Source organism: Mus caroli, chromosome 5, assembly GCF_900094665.2.
Source record: "Mus caroli chromosome 5, CAROLI_EIJ_v1.1, whole genome shotgun sequence".
NCBI lineage: Eukaryota > Metazoa > Chordata > Mammalia > Rodentia > Muridae > Mus > Mus caroli.
The window spans coordinates 113,712,785-113,734,816 of NC_034574.1; the positions used below are offsets into that span (position 1 = coordinate 113,712,785).

Consider the following 22,032-nt stretch of genomic DNA (forward strand, 5'->3'; position numbering starts at 1 on the left):
CCCTCCCCCTCCTCCTCCCTTTCACCCCCTCCCTTCTTTCTCTTCCCCCTCCCCCTCCTCCTATCCCTCTCCTCCTGGGGATCAAAACTTAGCTCTCACCTACCTCTGCCTGCCATCATGCTTCCTGCTACAATAACAAGTAACCTTCCAAAACCAGCAAGCCCTCAATAAAATGCTTTCTTTTATCAAGTGTTGCCTTAGTCCCAGCGTCTCTTCACCACAGTAGAACAGTAGCTAAGACAGATCCTCCACAAGAGCATTTCGTGCTCCCAATCACCAGGCCAAGTCTCCAGCCCCTCACCCAGCATCTTTGTGGCAATCAAAAGAAAAAGCCCCCTCCCCCGCTGCCCCACACAGCAGGAGGGTACCTGCTGCATGAGTAAGCATGGCCTGGTTGCACAGTTCCCTACAGCTGCTCGGAACCACCCCGCCTCTGCTCTTCTTCTTGCTCCTGCCTCTGTCTGGGACCTCACCGAGAGCGTCGAAGGCTGGCAGGACGTCAAAGTCCACGCTTTGGTCCAGCAGCGTCTGGGATGTCAGCGTGAAGCTGAGCACTCGGGGGTTCTTCCTCTTGGAGACCTCAAACTTGACATCAAAGCTGTGCGTCTGCTGACACGCCTCCAGCTGAGCCTGGATCTCCGAGATGATCTCTGCCCGATGGCTGCCTTGCTCAGAGAACTGGCGGAAGCAGCTGAGAAACACCACCAGGTCGGCATCTGAGCGCCCTTGTAGAGCCGTGCCTTTGGCAGAAGACCCACCCTGGGGAGAACATAGATGGTGGCTTGAGCCCTGAAGTGCCCTTTGGCGTCCTATAACCTGTGTGTGCGCATGTGGAAGCCAGAGGGGGACTCTGATATTTCCATCAATCTCTATCATCATCATTATCATTGTCGTCGTCATCATCATCTTGAGACAGGGTCTCTCACTGAGCCTAGAGCTCACCAATGCAGCTGTACTAACTGATCAGCCAGCCCTGAGGTTTTCCTCTCTTGACTCTGGAATTGGAGTATTACAATCACGTTCCACCATGCCCAGTTCATGCAGCGATGGGGACGGAATCCAAGGATGCTTGTACTTTAGGTAAGCTCTCTGCCATCTGAGTGACTTTCCCTCAGAGAAAAGCAAGTCCTTTCTAGAGGTTTAGTCCTCCTAAGGGCTTGCCACAGAGGGAGACATGGGAAGTCAAGGCAGTTTTGTATGTATTTGTGGAAATCAGACAGTTTGGTTGTTGTCATTGGGGTTGTTGATAAATTTCTTGTAATTTTTAGTTAAGAAAGAAAGAAAGAAAGAAAGAAAGAAAGAAAGAAAGAAAGAAAGAAAGAAAGAGAAAGGCAGATCCAGGAACCAGAGAGACTAGCCATCGCTGGTACCCCCATGGATGCCCCCTGTATCGCACCATGCCTGCAAAGGGATCTCCTCCCCAGCCTCCAGCTATATCCCCTGCCTTGTTCCTTTGCCGTGGACAAGGACATCACTAGGGCCCACCAGGTGGCTGGAGAGGGGCCCCATCCCGCAGGGAACCACCCCCTGTTCCCGCCCCCGTCCCTGCCCCCATCCACCGAAGCTCCCTGGGTCTCACCTTGACCACCTTGAGCACCTTGATGGTAGAGTTCCGGAAGCAGTTTTCTTTCAGGAAGGAACAGATGGTGTCCACGGCTCTCTTCACCTGAGTCAGGAAGTGGCGGTTGGGCTGGAGGAATTCACTGATGAATTTGTCCAGGTCCTCAGCTGGGGTCTGGTGAAGGAGGGCTGGCTGTGGAGAGAGACCGGTGGGGCTGGCTGGAGCAGGATGCGGGACAAACCCGAGTGTCCATCCTTCAGCATCTGCGGAGGCTGATGCTCCCTAGTCTCCTAGACTACCTGTTCTTCCTCACTGGCTGGCACATCCTGAAGTAGCCTCAGTTTCTCCACCTTTAAATGGGTATATGACCACTCCTCCCCATCCCAGTGGCTCTTACATGTTAAATGGAACAACATCATATTAGCTGTGGTCTAGATATGATTTGCCTTTCAAAGACTCATGCATTGCACACTGGGCCCTCCAAAGGGATGAGGGATCCTTTAAAGATGGAGCTTTGTGGAAGGTGCCTCAGGATGGGCTTAAGGTGGTCCTCAGAGAACACTGAGTGGGTTCTGACAGGAAAATGTGACAAGAGCCAGCTTGACCCTCCGTATCCCAGTAGCCTCTCACCTTGGGTCATGATGCGTTCCTTCAAAACACACTCCCCCAGCTTCACGGCATCCATCACGGCATCCTCAACACAGCCCAGTTCATGCCAGTGTGATAACCTTGAGCAACCTTCTCTATAAAGTTACCTGGCTTTAGGTATTTTGTTATAGTCACAGAAATGGACTAAGTAGGACAGAAGGCCTTTGGGAGCTAGCTGCAGATGGCTATGTCTTGGATTTTTCTTCTCCAACACAGAGCCTGACTATTTGACTGGGGTCTTACATAGAGATGGGAAGTGTGTTGCTTTGTATAGTTTTATAGTTTTCTCTAACCCAGTCTCTTTAAAAATTTAGAAACATACCGTTTATTATGTGGCATATGGTGTGTGTGTGTGTGTGAGCGCCCACGCACACATACGCGTGCTCATATACAGATCATCTGTGGAGGTCAGAAAACAACTCTGGGGGTCCAGTTCTCCCCTTCCCCCTTTGAGTGTGTTCTGGGAACTGAACTCAAGTTGTCAGGCTTGTGGGCAAGCACTTTATCCTCTGGCTCATCTCAGTGGCCCCAGGGCCCTGTTTCTTACCGTCACATCCCAGGGTGGCACCAGAGTCCCATCCCCAGTCTGAAGGCAGACTTGTGACCCCAGGGCAGCTGCCTCCTGAGCTAATAGCTTCCAGTTGCCCTGGCCCACGTTCCAGGTAGGATCTGCAGGGTCCAGGACTAGAGGTCTGGGGACAGAGCAGAGGGAGGCAGGAAGGACAGTCAGTTCTGAGCAGCTGGGAGGGGCCAGAAGCAATGTTGGGTGGAGCCTAAGCCAGCTCTTGGAGCCCTTAATTCTAATGGTGTTTAATTGTGCTAATCAAATGGGCTCTGGGGACCTCTGTCTACTGGAGTCCATGCTTCCGCATCAGAATCCAGAGGCAATCAGAAAGGGTGGGATGGGCAACCCAAAGCCTACCATGGCCGCCTCCTCCTCGGTACATGGACTCCAGGAGAAAGTAGGAAGAGGGGCTGAGGTGGTCACTGGGGAGTAAGCAAGCACCTGGCTTTCCGAAGGTGGCAGAGAAGATTTGCTCTGATGGCTGGGTCCTGCACACTGTAGTTGACCGTCCAGTAGATACAAAGTGACTGGTGCTGTTGGATCAGCCTCAGGATGGTCCGCAGGCCTTCAGCCAGGCTGAACTTTTGCTCTCCACAGCCTTGTTCCCAGGCAAAGATGGTCAGGAGCTCCAGGGCGTAGGCTGGGGGCGGAGCATTGCCTGCCGCCTCTCCTCCTTTATATCGAGTGACAACCTGTCACCCAACCAGAGACCCGTCAAGTGGACATCTACTCCAGGTTATCCCTTGGGCGTTAGGAGGTGGTAGTGTATGTAAAGAGAATCTATACAGGAACAGGGGCTGTAATGTGTCTACCATAGTATCCCAGCACCATCTGGCAAGTGCCAAGTATGGGTGCAGGCAGATGTTTGTAGAATACAGTGATGGTGAACCAAAGCCCGCCTTCAGGGCTGCTGGACCAATCAGAACTAAGGCCCGCCCTCAGGGCTGCTGGGCCAATTGGAACTAAGGCTCGCCTTCAGGGCTGCTGGACTGATCAGTGATCATAAGGAATCTAGACTGCTGCAGGCCCAGAACCTGAGTTTACTTTTAGCACCCATGATAGCCATGCTATGCCCAGCTCTGGGTCTGACTAAGCATCCTTGCGATTTGTCAAAAACCAGCTTTGCCGGCATTGAGTCAGTGGACCAAAAGCTGGTAACTCCCGGCAATTCGGTTCTCTTCTGCTCTTCTGGGGCTAGAGCTGATGACTTCTGGCAGTGAACTCTCTCTTACTATTCTGGGGCCAAGGCTAATGGTTTCTGCCAATTGACTCCTGCTGATAGCAGCAGGGGATTATAAAAAGAAACTTAGTTGCTCTGGCCTGTGCTTCTCTGTGACCAGGGAGAGACATTGAACTCTTAACCCTTTAAGAGGCTGGCAAGAAAGAAAAGCAAAGAGAGAAAATCGTGCACACACACACAGGAAGAAGAAAAGCAGGCTCTAGTAAGCGAATCCCAACAATTTCACATATGCACATATATACACATGTGTGTATATATATAACATATATACACATGTATATATATATAAAACACACACACATATATATATTACATATATAATACACACACACACATATTTACAGCTAATGGATAGAGCAAAGCTCTAACAAGCAGGCTCTAACAACCTTTATTTTTGCTTTTAGCTTTTTATAGGTTCCCAGACAAAAGTTCTCTATGTAAGAAAAAAAAAATTACCTCACAGATAAAATGTTACACAGGAGAGAGTTACAGCAGGACGCTGGTAATAAGTTCAAAGCAGTTGTTTTAATTGAGACTCGTTCTCTAAGCCCATTATAAGTTAAGAGCAATAGTTTTATACACCCGTGGCTTTGCTCTATCATGGCGCGCACCTGTGGTCTCGTCCTTGAACCTGACCTAGAATGAATGTTTTGCTTTGATCTAAAATCTGTCCCAAACTTATTTCTCTTCCTAGTGCAATTTACTTGCTTGTAGTATATGCAGGCTTATTGAACTCCTTATCAAGCAACCTCATTATTCTATGAAGAGGAGGCACTTTCTAGTCTTGATCCTAACTTCATTATATCTTCCTGATAAAACAACCAAAACCAACTCCTCAGACTTCCCATCAACTATTCTAGCTTCCTAAAGTCATTCAAACCAAATCAGTAATTCTACAAAATCATGAATTCATCTAAGCAGCATCAATACAAGAAAGTATGTCTTTCTATTGATTCTGCAGGAAATCTGCCCAACAGAGTGGGTTAAGAAACCCAGGAAACCACAGGCTATGTTAGATATTGTGAGGGATGAAAGACAGAGCAGCGAGAAGCAATCCCGAGATGGAGTCCCTGTGGTCCATATACCTTTTCAGGACTCACCCATCGTGGCCATGCAAAGCAGTGGCCCATCTCCTGGCAGTGGCCCATCTCCTGGAAGCGTACTCACTTGCCACGGCCTCCCTTGCATGGCTCCTGACAGTAACTGTGTACAGGAAGCCTTTTGGGATGTGTTGATTTAACAGCTAGCTTCCATCAACCCAAAGGCTAACCTGGTTATCCGTAGAAGGTGAGGGAGGCTATAGCAGAGCTCTCCTCTCTGCTGCTATCCACCATTGTATCTGAGAACTGTTTTAAGACTTTTCTTTTCTTTTCTTTTCTTTTTTTTTTTTTTGTAGTGTTTTTGAGACAGGGTCTCTTTATGTAGCCCTGGTTATCCTGGAACTCACAGAGATCTGTCTGCTTCTGCCTCCTGAGTGCTAGGATTAAAGGTGTACACCACCACTCCTGGTTTGGACTTTTTTTTTTTAATTCTGTTACCATAAAATGTCATGAAACTGTCCCCCCCAACATGGAATTTGGTGACCTACATCTGGTGGCTTGTATTCCTGTCCACATTAAACCAACTCTTACCCCTTTAAGGAGAGAGCTGGTTTTTGCTTTTGTTAAGGACATGAGTATGACCTGGCCCTCAGAAAAGGGCTTGCAAGGAAGAAGGTTTCTAGAAGCTGCTCATGTTGCAGTACAACTTGAAAAGAGGTGGTGATAGCAGACCATCCTAGGCACTTGGGGGTGAAGACTGATGGAGGTGGCTTCCTGGGAAGGGGGATGGGGAGGGTGCTCACCTGGCGGTACCAGTGTTTGACCAGTAGCATCAGGCTCTTAAGTTTGGGAGGGCAAGTGTTTATGAAGTTCCTTTGAAGCTCTGCAAAGCAGGCTGCGTGCTCCCCGGCCTGGCAGCCGCTGCTGAGGAGGGAGGAGTACACCTGGGGCTGAGGTTTGGCGCCGGACTTCAGCGGCCCTGCAGAAGCGCAGAACATGTGTGACAACCATTCACCCATTCATGGATTACGCTGCGGCCAGCCGTGTTAGCATCACTGTAATATGTAGCCCAGGCTGGCCTGGAACTTGTAGTGGTCCTCCAGTCTCAGCCTTTCAAGGGCTGGGATTATATGTATATAGCTTCTGGTTCACAGTTTGCACTACCCCCTCCCCCCCCCCCTGCGATTCTGCAATGAGTTCTGGGGCCAGACAGGCCTGGGTTCAGATCCAAGCTGTGTGGATTGCCTCTGGGCCTCAGTTTTCTCAGAGTGAAAGGGGTTCATGAGGATACAGAGATGGCTCAGTGGATCCCGTTTGCTGGTGGAGCTCCCAGTAACAAGTCCCAGTAACAAGTCACAAAGGAAGAAGAGTGGCAGCGGCAGCAACAGAGGAGGTGTCTCAAGGAGATTTAACACTTTAATAACCTGAAACTGGGGGGCTGGAGAGATAGTTCAGTGGTTAAAAACACTTGTTCTGCCAGACGTGGTGGCACATGCCTTTAATCCCAGCAGTTGGGAGGGAGAGGCAGGTGAATTTCTAGTTCAAGGCCAGCCTGGTCTACAGAGTGAGTTCCAGGACAGCCAGGGCTACACAGAGAAACCCTGTCTCAAAACACCAAACAAAAAAACAAAAACAAAAACAAAAACATCCCCCCCAAAACCAAAAACCAAAAACACTTGTTCTTGCAGACTCAGGTTCCATTCTTGACACCCGCAGGGCGGCAGGCAACATTGTGTGACTCCAGCCCCGGGGATCTGGCGCCGCTTTGTGGCTCCTGCGGGTACTGCATGCATGTCGCATTACAGGTAAGCACACATGAAAGAGAAATTAAGAAGAAAAAAAAAACACCCAGTAATTTGAGACTGGACCTAGACTCACACATCTATGATCCCGGAAGACTTGTGAAGCTGAGGCAGGGGGATGGCACTCGGCTTGCATATCAAGACCCAGTTTAAGGGCTGTTGAGATGGCTCAGTGGGTAAGAGCACTGACTGCTCAAAGGTCCCGAGTTCAAATCCCAGCAACCACATGGTGGCTCACAACTATCCTTAATGAGATCTGACACCCTCTTCTGGTGCATCTAAAGTCAGCTACAGTGTATTTATGTATAATAATAAATAAATCTTTGGGCCGGAGCAAGCAGGGACTGAGTGAGCGGGGCCGACTTGAACAAGTGGGGTTGACTGGAGCAAGCAGAAGTCCTAAAAAATTCAATTCCCAACAACCAAATGAAAGCTTGCAACCATCTGTACAGCTACAGTGCCCTCACATATATAAAAAGTAAATACATCTTAAAAAAAAACAGTTTAAAGCCGGGCGTGGTGGCGCACGCCTTTGATCCCAGCACTCAGGAGGCAGAGGCAGGCGGATTTCTGAGTTCGAGGCCAGCCTGGTCTACAAAGTGAGTTCCAGGACAGCCATGGCTACAAAGAGAAACCCTGTCTCAAAACAACAACAACAACAAAAAACAAAACAAAACAAAACAACAACAAAAACAAAACAAAAACACCCCCCCCAAAAAAAAACCAAAACAGTTTAAAATAAAATGAGTGGGGAAATATAGTGAACAGTGGAGCTGGGGCAGGTGACCCTAGGACAGAGAAGAGAGAAAACAGGGAGGCGACATTTAAGTAGCAGCACTGGTGAATGTTTGATGATTGCTTTAAGATCTCCCAGGGGCGATTTTCAGTGCTTCGTGAATCCCAAGGAATATGACAGGTGCCCCCTGTTCAATGGTTCCCGGTTCCCTGGGGGTCACAACTGTCTTACCCACAGCATCAAAAGCAGGCAGCACACTGAGGTCCACCTGGTTGCTGAGGTCGGTGGATGCCAACTGGAGTTGCAGAGCGTTGGGCTTCTGTTCAATAAACTGGAGGCTCAGTCCAGGCACGGGGTTCTGACACCAGTGTCGTATCTGGGCCTGCATGTCACACAGGATCTCTGCCTGGTGAGGCTTCTGGCCCTTGAAGTCCCCGAGAGTTTTATAAAAGATGACAAGTTCCACATCGCAGCTGCCCCTGAGGTCTGTGCCACGGCCGAAAGAGCCGCCCTGTGGAGGGAAGTGCAGCTCAGACTTTGTACTCTTTTTTTTTTCTTATTTTTTTAATTATTTAGATATATTTTATATACCAAACATATTAATAACATTGAGTATTTTGAGAATAAAATAACATAAAAATTTGATCAACTTTTTTTTTTCTTTTTTCGAGACAGGATTTCTTTGTGTAGCCTTGGCTGTCCTGGAACTCACTCTGTAGACCAGGCTGGCCTCGAACTCAGAAATCTGCCTGCTTCTGCCTTCCGAGTGCTGGGATCAAAGGCGTGTGCCACCACTGCCCAGCTTAGTTCAACTTTTATATGCATATCGTTTCCATACCCTAAAAATATCAGTAATGAATATTTAGTACTATCCATAACTGAGGATCCTATATCTAATGTTGAATACTAAGTTGTTTCAAAACACACAAAGTATTCTTTAGGAATCAAGCATAGTAAAAGAGCATAAAATATTAAAAAATGATTAAAAAAATGGTAAACAGAAAGCCCCTGGCTTTGGGCTTTGCTTAGTACCTGCTAAGGCAGGAAGGGTGCTAAACACTGGATACCCTGGCTCGTGTATATATGTGTGTGTGTGTGTGTGTGTGTGTGTGTGTGTGTGTGTGTGTGTGTGTGAGAGAGAGAGAGAGAGAGAGAGAGAGAGAGAGGAGGGGGTATCTCCATCTATGTAGTCCAGGCTGACCTTGAACTCAAGGCCTTCCCCCCCACTGACCCCACGCCACTGTCTTTCAAGTGCTGGGATGAAGGGTGTGTACCACCAGGCTTGGTGAGACTAATTTTAAAAAATACCATGGGTAGGCATTGGAAAGGTCTTAGCAGAGGGGAGGGATGTGAGAGAGCTGAGGCTTGGGGGCAGCAGGGGAGAGGTCCTGACTACAAGCCCCCTCATGAGCCTGGACCTGGTGAAGCAGATCAATGTGAGGCCAGAAAGGGTTAGACGCAGCCAGGACCGGCCCCACAGCCCTCAGGGGAAACACAGAAGATTTTGAGCTCAAGGCGGGAGTGATCCAATTGTTTTAATAGGAATTTTAAACAGCAAAATCCCAGACACCTCATTGGGGGTGGGGTCTCTCTCGGTGATAGAACAATTGCCTGGAATGGTGAGGTGCAGGTGTCAGTCAAAAACACACCAAACGAACAATAAAACTGTATCGTTAAAAGCGGAACAAGCCAGTTGTGGTAGGCCATACCTGCAACCCCAGTTCTGGTGATGGTGAGGCAGGAGGAGGGGCTGGAATTTGAGGCTAGCCTGGGCTACATAGTGAGTTCCTGGCTAGCTTGGGCTGCATGGGAGACCCTATTCCTCTTCCAAAAGTTCCAAACATTGAAGAAGAGGAGGAGGAAGAGGAAGAGGAGGAAGGAGGAGAGACAGGGAGACAGATGGGAGATGGGGGGGGGGACAGACATTGGGGGNGGGGGAAATGAGAAGGAGACAGGGTCTACTATGACAAGGATGATGACAATGATGAAGAAGAGGAAGAAGAGGGAGAGGAAGAGGAAGAGGAAGAAAGCAAAAGCAAGCTTAGCTGGTTTGGCTTTTGACATGGAAATGTGGCCACAGTGCTGGATGAACATGTGTAGTACCATGAAAGGTAGCCTGGTTCCCAGTTGAGCTAAGGCTAGAAGTCCCGGTGACCCTGAAGGGACGGTAGGCCTGATTCCTGGGCACCAGGCCCCTGTCACTTGCTACCCACCCCCGTAGATTTGTGGCCACATTAGTTGGGGCCAACACCCCAAGCCCCTCCACAGGTAGAGGATGTGACCTGTGGTCACGTAGGCTCCAGGCAGATCTCCATGTTAATGAGGTACCTAAGGGCCTGGAGAGCTTAGCCAATTAAGCTTTCCTTCCCAGACACTCCTCCCTGTGAAAGGTGTTTAACCTCAGGCCCACCTGAGAAGTGGGGTACGGTTTTATTCATCCACTTTCTGCCATGACAACAAATGCCTTAAAAACATGGACTGTCTCTTCTCATCAGGATCCGCCTAGGGAGCCATGGAGAAGGCTTTTGCCTATAGAGCCGCCATCCAATATCCTGTAGAAGGCCTCTCTGCGTTCCAAGCCAAGGCCGTCTCCAAGCCAAGCCAATCCCAAGCCATAGCTGCCACCAAGCCAAGAACTTTCCCCTCAAGACCATCCTGAGCTCCCCTTCCCCCCCCCATCCAGGCCAGCCCTGCCTCCCCCCTGCCCCCCCTCCATTCTCAGCTCTTCTGCGGCTCCCAGTGGTGCCTAGGTGTCCAAGAGCCTGAGAACCAAATGGCCCCAGTCTCCTTAGAGGAGACCAGCTCTGAGCTAAGCTCTGAGCCAGCTCTAGCTGTCCTGAGCTGTGTCTTGGGGCTTATCTATGGCCCCCCACCCCTCCCACCACTTGGGGTAAGAGCAGTCAACTTCCTGTGTCCTGCCTCCCCGAGTGGCTGAGCCCTGTGGTGGACCCATAACCCTACAAACATACCCAGCATAGGCTCCTGCAAGCATGGGAACATCAGAGAGCAGGGCAGGCTAGCCATGACATAGGACATATGAAGTCACCAGAAGTTATAAACATAGCTTTGATTTACTCTATTTCCAGCTTAAAGTAGGATGTGACTCCATTTTAACCCAAGGAGTGTCTGTTTGTCTATACCCAGCCAGCAAGCCACACTTCCTAAGACATTCAGTTCCCCTGGCCAACCTTGGCTCTGTTGGGGACCCTCCCTGACCACCGTGGTTCCCCAGGGGCCTTCCAATGGCACCTTCATCTTCGGACTCACCTTGCTGACCCTCAAGACTTTGTATACACACTTCTCCCGGAGGCAGCACAAGATGGCGTCGATGGCCTGCCTCACCTGCTGCTGGAACTGGGGACTCGGCCTAAGGTGGTCCTGGATGAAGCAGTCTAGATCCTTGCTTGGGATCTGTGACAGATCTGGGCTCATCCGTGACCCAGCGGTGGAGATGCTAGAGCGGCTAGGAGGCATGTGTGAGGATGCTGTGCTCTGGGTGATCCGAACATGACTTGAGATACTATCCAATGCTGCTTCCTGGACGGTCTTTGGGTGAGCTGCTTTCTTGCGGCTCTTGCAGGTTTTACTGACACTTGGGTTGGGCATAGCAGGCATCTTAGTGGCTGCTTTTGGAAATCCTGGAGCTGAATTGGAAGGTTTTAGGCTCCTTTCCTTTGACTGAACAGCAAGGTGGCCTTTGTTGCCTTCAAGTGCCTGTTTAGGCCCTTGATAGATTGGGTGGCCCAAATCCAAGATCCCAGCCCGTGGAAGGCCCTGGAAGGTGGTGAAAAAGCCTTATCAGCCAGAGCAGAAGTCTTTCACCACCCAGGCTTTCTCCCAGCCATGGGAGATATGGACCTTGGTGTACAGCAGGCCAGGTGCTCTGCTGGGGAGATAGCTGTGAGGAATTCTAGGTGGACAGACATATCCAGAGAGTGGACACCACAGGCAGCCCCAAGCTGCTGTACCCCACAACCCTTAGCACATCAGCACAAAGCCTGTGGTCCCTGGTGTTCCCTTACTCACGGGCCCCTCCCAAGGCTGCACAAGGACTCCTGAGGCCTGCTTGAAGCACTGCTGGCTAAAGCTGGATTCAGCCTCCTGGGCCAGCACATCCCAGCACCAGGCTGTCCCGTTGCCCACGTCCCACGTTGGATCAGCTGGATCCAGGATCACGGGCCTGTAATTCCAGAGACAAGAAAGCTCCAGGCACTCTGAAGGGTCAGAGTTAGGGCAGATCTGACACTCACCCCAGCTTTGCCCTTCCAGACTCATGGAGAGGTTTCCTCATTTGCATAATGATGGTATCACCCACTTTGCTGGAGCCCTGGGTCCTCAACTCCAACATGGTGGTTTGAATGAGAACAGTCCCTCATAGACTCACCTATTTAGATATTTAGTCCCCAGTTGGTGGAACTATTTGGAAAGGATTAGGAGGCATGGCCTTGTTGGAGGAGGGGTGTCACTGGGTATGTGGGTGAGCTTTGAGGTTTCAAAAGACTCTCCCTTCCCCATTCCTGGCTTCTCCTGCTCCCCCAGCCCCCATCCTGCCTGTGGATCAGGATGTGAGCTCTCAGCTACTGCTCCAGCACCATGCCTGCCTGCCTGCTGCCATGCTCTCTGCCACGAGGGTTCCATCCTCTGGAACCGTGAGCCCCAAATAAATTTGCTTTATAAGTTGCCTTGGTCATGGTGTTCAGCATAGCATAGCATAGCATAGCATAGCATAGCATAGTATAGCATGACAAATTTACAAAAACACTTCCCACCAATGAGTGAGCCACAACTGTATGGATGGATCACAGAGACTTAATGAGGAAGAAGCAGAGCCAGCAGGGCGTGCCTCCAGAGTTTCTCCACTAGGGCTAAAGACCAGACAAGACTCCGAGATGTTACCTCTGGGGTGCTGCTGTCTGGGAGGGAGCCCCCCTCGCCCCCCCTCGCCCCGGCATGCTGGACATGTTCCATGGCCTGAGGGGTGGCTTCACATGTGTAAAAACTGCCATCAATGTATGACTATCCACATGTTGATTAAACAGGCACGGTGTGAGCCCTGGGTATGGTTCTGTTTCTAAACTCCCCCAAGTGTTTAATCAACCAGGACCAACTCATTCCCCTAGCATCCAGGACGGGAGAGCAGACAGTGGGAGCCGAGGGAATACCTGGGTCTCTTAAGCTGCCTTCCCAAGAACTCTCCAACTGCAGGGTCCTCGAAGCCGTAGTTTTCCGTCCAGAAAATACAGAGGTGCTTGTTGTGTTGGATCAAGGCCAGGACGGTCCGGAGCCCTTGGGCCAGGCTGAAGCTGTCCTTCCCACAGCCCTGCTCCCAGGCAAAGATGGTAAGCAGCTCTAGGGCGTAGCTGGGGGGCAGTGTGGCCCTCACGGCCCGTGTCTGCACCTGTGAACCGCAGGGAGGGCTTGGCTCAGTGAGGGGGGACAGAGCTGGGGCTCATAACACCCCACAGTCTGATCCTGGGGCTGTGAACTGCTTCCTCAGATAGCCCCAGGATCCAGCACCCCACCCCCACCCTGCCAGTCTTTCTCATCTGCCTACTGTGGGGTTTCAGACTGGCATGAGGGAACCGGAAGGAATGAAAGTCAAGCCCCAGCAGAAAGGTAGCCAGAGGAGACTGCAGGGAGGCTGATGTTAGTTGGTCAGTTTTGCCCAAATAAAAAGAGGCAGGTCTGGGGCTCAGTGAGATTGGAGAAGATGAGACACTTGGCACCCAGGGGGAAAGCATGCTGAGGAACCATTCTCTTTCCTGGAGCACAGGGTAGACTGGGTGGTTGGGCTTCACCCGTTCCTCTGGGCTCTGTCTCTCCTCCGCTGGACACAGGACTTTGGAGGGGCCCATGCTCCTAAAGGAGACACACTGGATCTCCAGAAGTGACTTGTCTGGGTGGAGGTGGCCAGCAGCCCTGCTCTACATTCCCCTCACCTCTGGGTTCATGGCACATAAGTCTAGGCACATGGGCACCCAGGTATTGGAAGAATATTCTAGAACCCAGGATGCCTGACTCCATAGTTGGCTCTTATGTTCTCTTCCCTTCCATCCTCCCTTCTTTAGGAAAGAGGATCCCATGTAGCCCTGGTTGTCCTTAGGTTGACTGTGAAGTCCTAGGTGACCTTGTGTCCAAGATCTTCCTCACCCCACCTCCCCTAACCCCCACCCCCGAGAGCTGGGGTTACAGGTGTGCGCCATCACAGCTTGGCTCTCTTGGTTTGTTTGTTTGTTTTAAGAGAGTCATATGCCATGTGGCCCACACTGACTGCAAGTGTCCAATCTTCCCCGCTTCTCCTCCTCCCAAATTAGGATTCAGGGCCATGCATTTTTGCCCATAGAAAGTCCATCTGATGTTCGAGGAACCCAAGACTTGTGCGTTCCTGTATGGGCGAGTGGCAGAAGCAGAAGCCCAGAGGGGTCTGGGAATTTGCCCAAGGCCAAACAGCAAATGAAGATCTGAATTAGAACCCAGAATCTTCTCACACCCAGACCTGCCTACAATGAGTGGTTTACTGGAGCCAAGATATGTGGCCCCGGATTTGAGGGGAGCTTGTTCCCTCATCTCCAGGCAGAAGCAGGGCACTCCAAAACCCACCTTTCCATCAGAGTTGCTAAACAAGTATGAACAGATCAGGAAGCCATTCAGAGGCTGGGAAGGATCTGAGCTCACAAACCCAAAAAAGAAAGGCTTTCGCAAGGATTCATGGGAGATTCATTTAGAGAAAGACATCTTAAGATTCCCACAGGATGAATCATTCAGAGAAGAAATGATTTATACCTGCTAACATTGAAACCCAACTATTCTCAGTGAGAAATGACTCTTAAAGATGGTAGGGGTGTAATCCACAGACTGGGAGACCACATCCTCATTATTGTAAGTAAATAAAGATCAACATCCATAGTATGTAAAGAGCACCCATAAACCAATAAGAAGTCAGCTCACAAGAGAAAACCATAGACAAAGAACATGGCAGGTGCTTCCCAGAAAGAGAATAAAATGGTCTTAGGCTACAGGCAGGACCCACCCAAGCGGCCTCACCTGGCGGTACCAGTGTTTGACCAGCAGGATTAAGTTCTTAAGCTTGGCTGGGCGAGTGTTCACAAAGTTCTTTCGGGGCTCAGTGAAGCAGGCTGAGTACTCCCCGGCCTGGCAGTGGCTGCTAAGGAGGGAGGCGTACACATTGGGTGTTGGCTTGACTCCAGAACGGGGCTGTCCTGGGGGCATCAAGGGCAGCGGGTTAGGAAGGCACAGAGGACACCGTGGACACTGAACTCAGCCCCTGTCTGGAGCTGGGGGTGCAGGGTAGGGGCTGAGGGGAAGAGTAGGATTTCAAGGTGACTAAACAGAGAGGAGCTTCCAGCTAAGGCATGGGTGTCAGGGGCCTGGCTGCTGTGGTCAGGAAGTGGTCACAGCGGGGTACAGGCACTGACCCTGTACCTTTGTCCTCATTATCAGATGGGGACAGAAGTGTATTTCAGGATAAGTATAGCATATTATAGGTGGAGCATCTTAGAAAATTCAAAATTCTTCTTCTTTTTTTTTTTTTTTTTTTTTGGTTTTTTCGAGACAGGGTTTCTCTGTGTAGCCCTGGCTGTCCTGGAACTCACTNTGTAGACCAGGCTGGCCTCGAACTCATAAATCTGCCTGCCTCTGCCTCCCAAGTGCTGGGATTAAAGGCGTGCACCACCACTGCTTGGCAGAATTCAAAATTCTTAACAAAGTCTCCAAAAGAGCACTTTTCACCAGCCTCGGTCATCACAAAAAACTTTGCCTTTAGGGCGGAGGGAGGCAAACCAGAATAGCGCAGTGAGGACCAGGCACCTGCCCTAGGACTGCAGAGACAGGGGAACTAGGTATTTCTGGCTCCTAGGTATCTTAAGATCGATATATTTAGGCAAGAAGCCAAGATCCAGAGAGGGCTAGGGTCACACAGCAAGTGGGTAGAAGGTCAGAAGGCAATGGCCAATCTTTCTCCTAATGATGATGCCCCCACCTCTGGACCAGGCCAGGGACCTCTCACCTAGGACATCAAAGGCAGGCACCAGGCTAACATCTATCCAGTTTTCTCGGTCTGCCGATGCCAGACGAAACTGTAAGATCCTGGACGCCTTTGACTCAGAAAACTCAAAAGTCAGGCCAGGCCCGGGGTGGCCCCCCCAGGACTCCAGCAACATTCGCATGGCACCCAGGGTCTCTGAGTGACAGGTCTTCTGGTCACCAAAGCTCTGGAAGCAGTTGAGGAAGATGACGAGTTCAACGTCGGTGCCACCTCTGAGAGCTGTGCCCCGGGCATAGGCTCCTCCCTGTGAAGAAGAGAGACAGCTGGGGACTGCACGCACACTCTGGTACTGTTCCCCATAGGGGCTCCTGAGGGACCAGATGGGCCGTGAGGGCTGGGGAGGGGCCGCCACGTAGCTATTGGCATCTGTCACCAGGCAGAACCAGGGTCCTGCTCACAGCAACTGGGCTTGAGCTTGGGAGAAAGACTTTAATCTGTAAATGAACACCTGTTGTTGATGCTGGACTCCAATCCTGCCAACCCTTTCCAATTTTTAAAGTATCGTATTTATTTTTATTTCATGTGTATGGGTGCTCTACCTGCACATATGTATGCGTAGTGTGTGTGTGCCTGCAGAACCCAGAAGACAGGTCCTGGGTTTCCCTGGAACTGACAATATACACAGTTGTGAGCCGCCATGCAGGTACTGGGAAATAAACCCAGGTGCTCCACGAAAGCAGCCAGAGGTACGAACCCCTGAGACATCTCTCTAGCCCCCTTTTTGGTTTGCACGTGTGTGCATGTTTGCACATGTGGGCACATGTAAGCACATGTAAGCATGGGGTACGTGTGTATGAGTGTTTGTGTGTGTGTACACGTGTATGAGTGTGTGTGTTTGTGTGTGTGCATCAGGTGCGTACCAGTGCTTGTGGGTATGTGTGTGGGTATGCATGTGTGTGTATGTATGTGTGTATGCGTGGGTGTATATGTGGGTGTATATATGTGTGTGTGCTTTTGTGTGTGAGTGTGTGGTGTGTTTGTGCATGTGTGGTGTGCATCTGTGTGTGTGTGTGTGTGTGTGTTTGTGTGAGTGCATGTGGACACCCAAGGTTGATATCAGCAATCATCTCCCTCACTGCGGCAGGATCCCTGGATCAAACCCAGAACTCTCCACGAAGGCTGGTTTCTCTGGCCAGCTTGCTCTGAGGATGCACTGTGTCTGCTTTCCGAGGCCTGAATCACAGGCTACCACACCCACCTGGCATCTATGTGGGTTCTAGATATTTGACCTCCAGGCCTCATGCTTGTGTGGCCTTAGCCACTGAGCGGTCCCTCCAGCCTCCGTTCTCAGCTCTTTCGAGCCAAGTGTGGCCGGGAAGCTCACTCTTTTTTTGGCAGTGAGGACAGTGACAGGCCTAGTGTCCAGACCCTTCTGACGATGTTTGGGTCTCAAAGCTTCCAGCCTGAGGACTCTGGAAGGTGACTTCCAAGACCCATGCTCTGTACTCTGTATCAGCCATCTGTTATCTGCTCTGAGCACACAGCCGCCCTGGTGTGGCCAAATATGGCGGCAGATACTCGCATGTGCGCCCAGTTGTAGGACTGGAAGAGTCAGATGAGGCACAGGCGCCACACAGTCTGGGGCTCCCGTTATCCCAGTGATGACGCCAGGCCCCTCAAGGCTGATCCTCTGGTTGTGTGTGGAGAGACAGTAGAGGAAATAACCACTAGGCAGCTTCCAGTATCACCCATGAGCACCTCCCTAAGGATGATGGGAGGAAGGTACTTCCTCATCTTGCAAAGGAAACACAGAACACCTGGGAGGGGTTACTTCCGTCTCTCTTCCCTGAAGCCGAAAAAGAAGAGGAGTGTAGAGGTTTTGCTCTTGCAGGCCGCCTCAGTGCTGAGTGTGGGCCCCCAAGACCTGGAGTCTGCGCCCAAATTATTTCTGATTGGTGAATAAAGATCCTGGCAGCCAATAGCTGGGCAGAAGAGACATGGGTGGGGTTTAGGTTTCCTGGGCTTGTGGTCTGAGGAGAACCACAAGGAAAAGAAGGTGGTAGAGGGGGAGAAGCTGCTGTGGGTTAGGTGAGTCATAGAAACGTGGTCCCGAGGGCTGGCCAATCGGAGTTAAGAGCAGCCCAGATGAAACATAGTAAGTGATAACTTAGAGATATTGATGGGAAAGTAGATTCTAATAGCATAGAAGGCAGGTATCTGCCCAGCTCTTGTGCTGTGTAAGGCTTACTGTAAATATAAAGGCTGTGTGTGTCTTTTATCTGGGAGCTGAATGATCAAAGGCAGGGTAGAAACCCTACGCTGGGATTAAAAATATCTACAACAGAGGAGAGGGGGTTCCCAGCTGACACCTCAGGGGTACAATGAGGGTCTTCCCCGCCATCCTGTATTTAGCTCAGTTATGGTTTTCAAACCCATCCCATGAGGAGTTTAAAGAGGTCTTGCTCCATGAACCCTGTTCCTTCCACCCCACCCCTACCCGATCCTCTTTGGGTGGTTGAAAGGAGACTTTGTAGCCTCTGGTGGACCACACCTGTAACCCCCAGTACACAAGGGCCAAGTTAGGCTTGAAATAATGGCCTGGTGATGTTTATATTACTCACTGCTCATCGACCCTCACCCGAGGACCTCTCCACTCTCTAATGCAACTCTGCCCTAAACTGTTCCTGGCCTGAGGTAAATGGCTTGGGAGACTGGGAGGAGGGGAGAGCCTGTGCAGCTTACAGAAGGCCTGGTCTCTGCTGGTGAAGACTTTGCAGTGGGGCCCACTTCCCTAGGCTCAGCAAGGAAGACCAATAGACTCATTGTTTCCCAGAGTGACCTGTGGTGGGATTGTTTCCTGTTAATCCCTGGGACCTTAGGAGGAGGGATACACATCCCCCATTCCCTGGAAGGAATTCAGCCACACCTGAGATGCAGAAGCAGTCTCTGTCCCCCAGACCCAAGCCTCCTTCCACATCTCCAGCTCAGATACAGCCTCAGGAACTGTCAGGTGACCTGAGACCTGCCCAGGACAATCTCTAGTCTCACTGTGCCCCTCCTAGGTCCCTCTGATGCCCTTGCATCAGCAGGTTTACCAGGATTAAGGCAGCTCAGGGTTTATCTCCCCCTAGTTATCTGAGAATCCAAAGGTTCTAGGGCGGCCTGTCAGGATGCCCAAGGGACACAGTGTGGCTTAGAGTAGCAGCTCAGCTGCACTCAGCCTCAGTTTCCCCACTCCTAAAGCTGGCAGTAATCGCTACCTCAGGCGCCATGATGGTGAGGGAGTCTGTGTGCTTTAGCCGGGTCATGTTCTTTTTCTCAAAGACTGGGTCCCAGTGGATGTGAGTGTGTGATCCCCCAGCCTCAGATCAGCGAGGCTCAGGCAGTGTGAGGTTAGAGTCTGAGTGAGTGAGTGAATAAGTGAATGAGACAGCCTTTAGGAGAGCATAGGAAGCCATCAGGTGACCCAGTGTGGCCCTGGCTGGGCCTTTACCCTGGAAGTGTAACTTGGGTTTTGATGCCTCAGTTTCCCTCACAGACTGGCTAGTTACAGCAACACCTGAGCCATCCCTCAAGAAGACCCTGAAGGTGTTTGCCCTGGGGTGCCCCACCCTCTCACCTTGGCAATCCTTATCACTCTTGGTGACCCTCGGACTCCGTGCTGCTGTAGGGCGATGTTTAGCGACCCCAGAGCACCCCGTACGGCCGCTGTGAACTCAGGGGCTGGGTGCAGACTGTGGGCCACCAGCTTATCCAGAGCTCCGGCTGGCGTGTGGAACAGGTCCATGTTGACCGGTGCTCTCAGTAGAGTTTCGTTTCTCTCCAGAGCTTCTTGGGGGTGTTCCTGAGGTGACAGTGGGGTGTGTTCCCTGAGTCACCTCCCTTCACTTTCGTTTTCTCCTCCCTGCTGAGTTCCTCTCTTCCCTGACTCAGGCTCAGGGTGTTTGTTGAGATTATCTGTTTATGGTTCTGCTGTCTCCTGGTGTGACTTCTGACCCTCTGGGCAGCCTGGGAACATTGGGGACCAGGCTCACAGGTCCCTAGGTCTGCTGAGTCTTCCTGACCTCCTATTTGGGGACCCAAGATAGGCTGCCACAGAGCACCTCAGAGTCAGGCCTGAGGAAGCAGAGCCCCCACACTCCTCCCCGCCCAAGTTCTCATCTATTGTTTTGCTGTGCTGCCCTGTGTTAACCTCTCTGGGCCTCAGTTTTTTCCATCTGTAAAAATGGGGTTATATTAATGAGCCCCCATTAAATGCCTGGTAGTGGTCTTAACATAAGTATCCAGGGTGGCAGATGGACAGAGAGGTTGAGTAAGTCACCTAGCATCACATAGTACGACTGTCAGAGTTAGAATCTGAACCCAGGTCTTCCAGTCCCAGGCATCCTGACTTTTTGCTCCTTGCTCTGCTGAGGCACAAGGATGCTCCAAGAGGAGACATCAGATTGATGAGTGTGAGGTCCTTGGCTGGGGCTGCACAAAGGACTAGGGTAAGAAATAGGTGCTTCTGTGCTTAGCGCCCTGTCTGTGGGAGGAGATGCTGAAGACAGAAGCAAGAGCAAGTTCAGACTGGAGGCCAAGTGATGGTTCTGCTGCACGCCTGCGGGTTTGTGTGTGTGTGCATGTGTCTTTGTGTGTGTGCGTAGGGCATGTGTGTCGGAACATGTATGTCTGTACTTGTGTGCGCGTGCATGTGCATATGTGTTCACACATGTGTATGTATGTGTGTGCATGTGTCTGTCTGTGTATGTATGCATATGTCTGTACATGTGCACGTGTGTGCATGTATAGGCATGTCTGCATCTGTGTGTATGTGTGTGTGCGTGTGTGTTTGCCAGCCAAAACTGCACAAGTGTGGAACAGAAAGTCCGGTTTGTGTGTGTTGAGAACCTAGTGTCCTCAAGTACTAATCACAGCTGACAGAGGGTGTGTGTGTGTGTGAGAGAGAGAGAGAGAGAGAGAGAGAGAGAGAGAGAGAGAGAGAGAGAGAGAGAGGAATAGGCTTTAGTCTAGGGGGCACGATTTGAGCACTCCAGGACAGAATATCTTTTTAGATGACAGTTTAATGATGTGGCCATCTGAACCCATCACCTGCTTCAGTCATCACACAGTTTGGCTCTGTTCACTGGAAGAGGCCATGGCCCTGGGGATTGAAAGGATCCAAAGGCATCCTTAGTCTCCTGTGGTCACTTTAGCTGGGGAATAAAGTAAGGGGGTTTCGAGCTATGCCAAACAGCTAGGCAGTCAAAGATAAGGGGGGGAAGGCACATGTCAGAGCCACATCCTGTGCCTGGAAGCCCTGGGGATCTGTTCTGTTTTAGAGCAGCAAGTGCAGACTGACACAGCCTGCCCACCCACCTCCTAGCACCTTTGTTTCCTGTAAGATCCGCTGGGTCCAGGGTTACTGATCTACACATGTCTAGAAGGGACCAAGGAGCTGGGATGTCCCTGGCCTTTCTTCAAGAGGAGGAAGGACTCTCAGGACCTCAAGGGGCAATCTTATTAGGAGATGAGGCTGTGCTCAAGGACAGTCATTAGGATAGGTCCTGGCCTGAGGCAGCTGGGCTTCTCCTGTGACAGAGTCAGTGGTCAGAGTGTGGCGGTGGTGTGGTGGTGGTGGTGGTGGTGGTGGTGGCGGTGGTGGTGGTGGTAGTGGTGGTGGTGGTGGTGAGTGGAGGCAGAGGTAGGACAGCAGAACCCAGCAGAAGATAGACTCTCACTTGCAACCTGGGAGGGGAGCTGCCTGCTGATGTCTAGACTTGTGGTTTCTAACCCAGACCCTCGAAGGTCTTTAACCTCACCCCCACCCCCACTGTCACTTTGCCACAGGTGTATTTACACAGTTTGTCCCCACAGCCCCTGTGGAATGGACCTGGCCCCTTTGCCTTCCTAGTGACTCTGGGCCTGTCGCTCACACACCATCTGCTTCTCTTATTTCTGTTTCTTTTGGGTTTTGTTCCCACCTCTGGGTCTTTGCAGAGTCTGTTCCCAGCACCCTGCATCCTATTCCACTTCTGCAATTGGCTGGAGGTCCTGAGTTTTTCTGTCCTTGGCTAAGAGGTCCCTGCCTCAGGGAGCAACTCAGGAGCCCTTTCCAGGGTCCCGGGGTAGAATCAGCTGCCTTCCCCACCTCCCATAGAGTCTTATAAACTGAACTTCCTGAGAAAGGGAAGGAAGAACAAGAAGGAAAGCCACTTGGGTCCTAAAGACTCTCCAAGGCTGAATATCTAATTAGAACTTAGTGATGGAGAGCTGGAATGTTGCCAAGCCAGAGCCAAACTATCTTGGACTCTCTTCAGCACTTTTAATAGTCAGTCAATGCCCACCATTGGGTCTGGCTTAACACTCTCGGAATGCTGAGGTAAAACCTGTGGAATGTGTTCTGGCAGAACTTCAGATTCCAATCGCAGGAGCTAAGAATATCTTCAGACAATA

The 22,032-nt window shown here is 50.9% G+C and overlaps 1 protein-coding gene across 2 annotated transcripts in view; it reads right to left on the reverse strand.

Annotated features, from left to right (window-relative positions):
* The window catches only part of Oas3 (2'-5'-oligoadenylate synthetase 3), a 25,523-nt gene extending 6,110 nt beyond the window's left edge, over positions 1-19,413 (reverse strand). The window contains exons 1-12 of one of the 2 annotated variants that reach the window (XM_021162924.1): positions 19,217-19,413; positions 15,619-15,901; positions 14,637-14,812; positions 12,755-12,990; positions 11,619-11,772; positions 10,860-11,366; positions 7,824-8,103; positions 5,858-6,033; positions 3,216-3,466; positions 2,757-2,901; positions 1,580-1,753; positions 474-759 (exon numbers count right to left, since the gene is read on the reverse strand). In XM_021162924.1, the coding sequence (XP_021018583.1) occupies positions 474-759; positions 1,580-1,753; positions 2,757-2,901; positions 3,216-3,466; positions 5,858-6,033; positions 7,824-8,103; positions 10,860-11,366; positions 11,619-11,772; positions 12,755-12,990; positions 14,637-14,812; positions 15,619-15,901; positions 19,217-19,384 (2,836 nt within the window). In that variant the 5' untranslated portion in view covers positions 19,385-19,413. The remainder of the gene's footprint in view (positions 1-473; positions 760-1,579; positions 1,754-2,756; positions 2,902-3,215; positions 3,467-5,857; positions 6,034-7,823; positions 8,104-10,859; positions 11,367-11,618; positions 11,773-12,754; positions 12,991-14,636; positions 14,813-15,618; positions 15,902-19,216) is intronic. The other variant, XM_021162923.2, reaches the window with a different exon arrangement.
* Positions 19,414-22,032: the final 2,619 nt, after the last annotated feature.